Source organism: Marmota marmota, unplaced genomic scaffold (assembly GCF_001458135.2).
Source record: "Marmota marmota marmota unplaced genomic scaffold, marMar, whole genome shotgun sequence".
NCBI lineage: Eukaryota > Metazoa > Chordata > Mammalia > Rodentia > Sciuridae > Marmota > Marmota marmota.
In genome coordinates, this window is record NW_026000005.1 from 35,981,357 (window position 1) to 35,989,121 (window position 7,765).

The 7,765-nt window shown below is 44.4% G+C and overlaps 1 protein-coding gene across 1 annotated transcript in view; it reads left to right on the top strand.

The window, feature by feature from the left end:
• Nucleotides 1–5: 5 nt before the first annotated feature.
• Nucleotides 6–7,765, top strand: part of LOC107138401 (sterol 26-hydroxylase, mitochondrial) — a gene marked incomplete at its 5' end in the record, with an annotated part of 35,028 nt that continues 27,268 nt past the window's right edge. Inside the window, one exon of the mRNA XM_015481001.2 lies at nt 6–194. Coding sequence (XP_015336487.1) covers nt 6–194 — 189 coding nt within the window. The remainder of the gene's footprint in view (nt 195–7,765) is intronic.

Below are 7,765 nucleotides of genomic sequence, written 5' to 3' on the forward strand. Positions count from 1 at the left end.
GCCCACACGGGGCCAGAGCCAAAGCTGCGATCCCTGCCACCCTCCCGGCGGACGAGGCAGCCGAGGGACCAGGAGCCAGTCCTGGCGATCGGCGGCGGCTGCGAAGCTTGGACGAGCTCCCAAAGCAAGGGCAGCTGCGCTTTTTTTTCCAGCTGTTCGTGCAAGGCTATGTACTGCGCTTGCATGAGCTCCAGGTAACCAGGTGGGGACATGAGACCTGAGGGTGGGAGTGGGGCAATGGGACCCAGAAGCTGAAGGTGAGGGAGACGTTGGACAAAAGTAAAGGAGACTTAGTTAAGGAAGTTAACTCTGGGCCAAAAGAGGCACGTCACAAACTGGAAGTTTGTAGGGAAAATGTGCGGATGAGTGGTATGCATAAGAAAGGCATCAGCAAGGAGGAGACTTGGAGGCTAAACTTCAAGTGGATAGGCAAGGTAGCCTGTAATGCCAGCCTGTAATGCCAGCTACTCTGCAGGCTGAAGCAGGAGGATAGCAAGTTCCAGGGCAGCCTCAATCACTTGGTGAGAACCTGTCTCAAAATACAAAATAAAAATGTCTGGGGGTGTAGCTCAGCGGTAGAGCACTTTCACAGTATGTGTGAATGTTAGGTTCAACCCCTAGTACCCTCCAATAAAAGAAGGGGGACAGAGGTTGGGAGTGAGGAGAGCTGTCTTGGGAAGAGAATGACAGATGGAAGTGTACAAACTGTCAGAGGATGCAGAATCATCTGCAGTGATGTTGGCTGCCACAGTCTTCCAAAGCAACTAACTTAGGGAGGATCACAGCTGCATCCTCTGCACTTGCCCATGTGGCTGTGTCTCTCTTGAGGTCCCTGTTGGATTCACATTTCTAAGGCTTGGGGGACAGATCAGAAGGTACTGAGAGAGGGTTAAGAAATTACTCCCTGTGGATCTGACTCCTTTAAGCCCAGAAACCAGAGTCCCATGAAGTTCCCCTTCAATTCAATTCTCTAGAAATATGAAAGGCCCAGTGAATGCCCAAGGCTATGGACTGAGAATTTCTCAGAGGGAGATTGGCTCTAGATGAGCAGCTACCAAAGAAATTCTAGATGGCCTTGGGACGAGGAAGAGGAAGCTGGAGAAACCCCAGGATGTGTGGTCTTTTAAAGGAGAGCCCCCAAAGATCTTGGATCACTCGAACCTGAATTGCCCCATGGAAAATAAATTAGCCCTCCCCATTACAAAGGCTGGTGTAAGTAAAGAGCAGAGTGTTGTACATCTGCAAAACCCAATTGCTCTACTGAGGAAGAGGATGTGTTTCAGTGACATACATGATACAAATCAGTTAGAATTGGTTTGGTTACTATTCATACTGGCTTAAAATCTGAAGCACTTTTATATGCTCATAGGATGAAAAACTTCAATAATTGAATGTCTTTCAAGGGTAATTTCTCTAGAAATTTGTCTTTGTCTTGTGTTATTGTAACAAAGTATCCAAGTCTGGGTACTTTGTAAAGAAAAGAGGTTTACTGAGCTTGCAGTTTGGGAGGATAAAAGTCCAAGGTCTGCAGCCCCATCTGGTCAGCTCTGGTATCTCTGTGTATGCCACGGCAGATGGCATCACATGACAGGAAGGGTATGCCAGAGAGAGGTCAAATAGTGAGAGGATGCAAGAGACTAGGAAGGAGCCAGGCTTCCTCTTTCATAAAAACTCACTTTTGTAGGAACTAATTCCCCCTGTGAGAGCATCGTTTTGTAGGAACTAATTCCCCCTGTGAGAGCATCCCCCTGTGATAGTCAGGACCCAAACTTCTTCCACTCAGCCCCTCTTCTTAATCCCACCACCTTTCAGTACTGCTACATTGGGAACCAAGTTTCCAACACACAAACCTTTGAAGGGACAAAGCACACCCACTACTGGCCCGTGAAGTTCATGTCCTTTGCACAATGCATTCATTCAGGCCAATAGTTCTCGGAATCTTAATTTGTTTTGAGTATCAACTCAAAAAAGTCTGAAGTTTCATCTGAGACACAGGCAAACTTCTTCCAGATGTGAACCTGTAAAATAAAAAACAAGTTTTGTCTTTCTCCGATACAATGGCAGGGCAGGGATAGGATAAACATTTCTATTCTCTGGCCCCCAGCAAGACTGAAACTCTGCAGCATAGACATTAAGTCTTAAAAGCTCCAAGTCCTACGTCCTGTGCACACTGGGGTGGGGAATGGGCCTCTTAGGCAGCCCTGCTTCCCCCTCCCCCTTTCCTGCCCCAGACTTCCTGAATTCCAGAGGCTGATGCAGGAGGACAGCTGGGTTTCATGCAGGCATTTGTGACCTTCTCAGGTGAGTGCTGCATGCCACTGGTTGCCCTGGCTGTCTTGGGTCCTGGCTATGGCTTCATCACTTTCGTGGCTCTGTTGAGCATTTTTTTTGAGGTACTGGGGATTAAACCTGGGTTGTTCTACCACTGAACTACATCCCTACCCTTTTCCTTTTTGATTTTGAGACAGGGGCTTACTGTATATATATTTTAAAGTACCCACACAGCTCCTTCTGTATTTTGCTTAGAAATTTCTTTTGCCAGATACCTATTAAGTCATCACCCTAAATTTGGCCTTTCACAAAGCTGTAGGGCATGGATGCAATTCAGCTAAGTTCGTTGCTACTTAATAACAAGGATGGCCTGTTCTCTGATTTCCAATAAGATATATTTTTCCTTTTTATTTGAGACCTTGTCTGCATGTTCTTTACTGTCCTCATTTTTATCATCATTGCAGTCACAACAATTTAGGCAATCTCTAAGAATATCTAGCTCCTGGGCTGGGATTGTGGCTCAGTGGTAGAGTGCTTGCCAAGCATGTGTGAAGCACCGGGTTGGATCCTCAGCACCACATAAAAACAAATAAATAAAATAAAGGTATTGAATTCATCTACAACTAAAAAATATTTTTAAAAAAGAATATCTAGCTCCTTCCAAGTCTCTTTATTTGCATCCTCACCAGAATTGCCCACAGTGCTTTGTTTAAATAAAAGACCCATTGACGACTCCAAGCTCTTCCAACCCCTGCTCATTACCTAGTTCAAAAGCCACTTCCATGTTCTTAGGTATCATCATAGCAACAATGCTACTCAGTAATAATTTTCTGCCTTAGTCCATTTTGTGTTGCTGTAATGAAATACCGGAGGCTGGGTAACTTTAAAGAAAAGAGGTTTATTTGGCTTATAATTCTGAAAAATCCAAAGAGTATGAGGTACCAGTGACTGGTGAGGGTCCTCTTGGCTGTGCCATAACATGGCGGAGAAGTAGGAGAGGAGGCAAGTATGTGTGCGGAGAGAGGTCACATGGCAAGATAAGAAGAAATAGAGCGGGGAGAGGCTAGCTCTGCTCACTGGAACTAAGCTGTTTCCATCATGAGGGTGGTTATGACCCAGTCACCTCCCATGAAGTTTTACTCTTTTTTAAAAAATATTTTTTAGTCGTCAATGAGTCTTTAATTTAATTTATTTACTTATATGCATTGCTGAGGATTGAACCCAGGGCCTCACACATGCCAAGCAAGTGCTCTACCGCTGAGGCATAACTCTAGCCCATGAAGTTCTATCCTTAAAGGTCCCACCACTTTTTAATACTATTAGTTTCAGAACCAGGTTTCCAGCACATGAATCTCTGGGGATCAAGATATAATCAAATCATAGCAAGAGGCATGAAGTCATCAAGCTACAGTTTATTTTTCTGCAGTTCTTTTGGCTCTGCTGTCTTGTAGAAGTTGGTTGACTAGGTTGGCCTGGGTTAATTGCCCATCCTGGAGTCCATCATAATGGCCAGAACAGAGAGAGAGACACATTTTAATTAGCTTAGCCCTATGCAGCTTCACTCCTAAAGTGAGGGTTGAGGCCCCCCACCCAAACTGGGTGGCTCCCACCCAAAAGGGAGAAGAGGAAGGGGTGTCAGGGTAGCCAACTTATGAAGTCCTCTGCATCCTTATTTATTTTTTTATTTTTTAAAGCAGAGGTGCTGAGGGCATAGCTCACTGGTGGAGTACTTGCCCAGCATGTTCCAGGCCTTGGATTTGGTCCCCAACATGGCTGAAAAAAAATCCCCCCAAAACCTCACAAAACAAACACAGACAAAACTCCCCACATTATCACACATAAAAATAATACAGTCATCTTAGGGAAGCATTGAAACATTTAAGGGAACTGCCAAACAATGATGTTAACAGTGCCAGAGGGACAGGGATATAGCTCAGTGGTAGAGTGTTTGCCAAGCTTGGGAAGGACCTGGGTTCAATCCCCAACACACACACACACACAAAAAAAAAAAAAGTAGAAAAAAGAAACATTGACATATGTTAAATCTCTACCAAACTTTTGTCTTTCAAAGATGTTGTTCTGAGAATTGTGAGATTTATCTGCTCTATAGCTCTGATTGTGGGATTGTGGACTACCTGGACTGGTCCCTTCTGTGGACCCTGATTGCCTGAGCACATATTTGTCATTTCATGTATCATGTTTCTTGTCATCACCTGTTTAATGGCTTAGAGACTGGGCTGGTAAAGCTCTGGGAGCTGAGCCTACACCTTTTCCACCTGTGTCCCTGCAGCACCAGGCACAGTCTTAGGTTTCAGGAGTGGCAGTGGGCAGTGGACGCTCCTAGTGGTAAACTTCTGTGACACTTGTCTTCCCAGCTCCCTGCTCTGGGTAGTTTGACCTAAGATAGAGTGAAGGAGATACAGTGAAGGAGGAAGGCAGACCGGTTGAGCCTGGCCCTTCAGTTCTTAGTGTTTCTAGTGCAGAAATTAAATTGTCGGGGTGGGGGTTGGGGAGATTGAACCCAGGGGCATTCTACCAGTAAGCTATACTCCAAGCCCTTTTTATTTTTTTTTTTCTTTTGAGTCAGGGTCTCACTAAGTTGCCAAGGCCAGCCTCAAACTTGGCAATCCTCTTGCCTTGGCCTCCCTAATAACTTGCATTATAGGCACATGCCATCACACCTGGCTCAGAAACTAAACTTTGTCAGCACAATCAGCATGGGCAGATTATTGGGGATTGACTCACATTGACCAAACCCACAGAAACAACTGTGTGGACTGGAGTGCCCCCGTGTTTATTTTGTGAGGTGATCAGTCCCCTCAGGGTCATATTACTCTGTCATGCAAACATGCCCTGTTCTGGTTCTGTATTATTGCATAATGAACTATCCCCAAATATAGTGGCTTAAAATAACAAACATTTTGCTGGAGTTACAATCTTGTGGGTCAGGAATTTGAGCAGGGTACCATGAAGAGGACTTTTCTCTGTTTCATGAGGGAGTCGAGGGGGGTTCAGTTCAAATGGCTGAAGAATTGCTCAAGTGGAGCCTTATGTCTGGACTTCAAGTCTGACTTTTGACTGATATGTCACATCTGCTGGGGCTGGAATGACCAGAAAGCCTTCTTCCATGGCATGATTGGTGGCCAGGCTGGTTTGGCCTAGAACAGCTGGGTCTCTGTCTCTCGCAGGGCTGGCTTGGGCTTCCTCACAGCATGGAGGTGTTAAGATAGTCTTCTTACATAGTGCTAGCAGTCCTGAGTAAGTGTTTAAGAGACAGAAAGTAGAATTTATCCATTTCTTAAGGCCTGGGCCTGGAAATGGGCACAACAGCATGTTCACTATATTTCATTCATCAGAGAAGTTGCAGCATCCACAGGCTCTAGAGAAGACGTAGACTTTCTAAGGGAAGAGATGTCCAAGAATCTGTAGCCATGTTTAATTCACTACATTGTCCCAAGGATCCAGGTACCTAGGGAGAAAAGTGAATGACTACATTAGTAGACTGCTTGTATGCAAGGACCCAAAACTAAAGGAGTAGAATTGTATGGAAGGAAATTCCACTTAGACCATGGAGAAACCTGGTTGAATGAGCTTCTCGGATGCCCCTCCCTTGGGTGAAGTGGGGCTCTCCCTTGGAGAGTGAGAGGTGAATGCTGCTACAGCCTTGCTGTTTGGCTCCCCGTCTTCTGCATTTAGTAACGATCACCTCTATTCTGTTAACACATTCTCTTTTTATTGATTGAATAGATCTTCTTCCCCGACACCTTTACGCCTACCAGAGCTTATAGGTGTGTTTTTCAGTGTCATTTGGCAGACATGAACAGGTTCTCTATTAGGCTGTGGGAGAATGGAGTCCACTGCCTTTAAGCCTCAAGAATGGGAAATTTGAGGCTAGGTATGGAGGTAAAAAATGCAGGGCTCATACCAGCTTAACAATTGCACTGCCAGGGTTTTATCTTACAGCACCACTGTGGTCAGTGAGGTACTGAAGAATGTTTAAGGCAGCATTCTATTCGGCTGGGAAAGATTAGAGTGACTTAAATGTTCCACAATAGAAGCCTAATTAAACTATGGCCCATCCACAAGATGGGGTTTTAGGCAACCTCTAAAAAGAATGGGGCAATCCATTGTACTACTATGAATTGTTTGCTAAGACTCGGGAAGAAGGTAAGGTGCCAAAATATGTAATGTGCCATCATTTGTGGATAAAGAAAGAGTATGAGGCAGATATGATTATATGTATGTTTGTGTATGCATGAAATACCTCTGGAGGGCTGGGGGTGTAGCTCAAGGGTAGAATACTTGCCTAGCATGCACTAGACCCTGCCCTAGGTCCTTGGCACCATGAGAACAACTACTAATGATGACAAAGAAAATCTCTAGAAGAACACACAAGAAATGGACAACAAGGGTTGCCTCTGTATAGGGGTTTTGGACTCCGGACATGAAAGTCAGGAGGAAGACATCCTTGCCATCAACACCCTTTTACATTTTTTGGATTTTAACTCTGTCCACATATTTATTACCTTTTGTGATTAAAAACAAAACAAAACAAAAACACTAGCAGCCAGGCAAAAATCCCAGTGACTTGAGAGGCTGAGGCAGGAGGATGGCAAGTTTGAGGACAGCCTGGACAACTTAATGAGACACTATCTCAAAATAAAATTTAAAAAGGGCTGGGGATGTAGCTCAGTGGTACAGCACCCCTGGGTTCAGTACCCACGAGTGTAAAAGAAAACAAAAAAGCAAAGAAATTGAGAGCAGGAGATAAAACCTGGTTGACTATATGTATCTCTGTCCAACATAATATTTTGGGAATCTTTTGACACCCATTCCCATCCTGTATCCCTGTTGGGCTCTGAGTCTTTACTTTTGAATCCTCTTTTGACCTTTGCCTCTTTTTTGGTATTCTCACTGATCAGCCTGGCAGGATTTGCAGACCACGTTGTGTTGTTCTAGCCCCCTGAAGTTTCCCTTGGTTGCTGTGGGAGCTGGCCGCAGGGGTGGACAGTGCTTTTGGTTTTCTGAGGGTCTCCCTGAGGGCATCCCAGGTGCAGCTTCTTCTTGAATCACTTTGGGATGCTCCCCTACCTTCATCCCATTATATCCCATTGTTTTTCTAGGTCACAAAATCAGGGGAAATTATTATTTTTTAAAATATTTTTTTAGTTGTAGATGGACACAATATCTTTATTTTTATTTGTTTATTTTTATGTGGTGCTGGGGATTGAACCCAGGGTCTCACACATGCAAGGCAAGCGCTCTACCATTGAGCTACAGCCCTAGCCCTCAGAGGGAAATTCTTACTATCCACCTCTCTGGTACACATTTTTATATTCTTTCAGAGAAACAGAAACTTTTCTGAGTGTTGAAGTAATGACATACACAAAAATGTCTTTTTGTAAGCTTTGTTTATAAAATAAAATAAAAAATTATGGCTGGGCTGTGGTAAAGTCCTTGTCTAACATGTAGGAAGCCCTGGGTTCAATCCCCA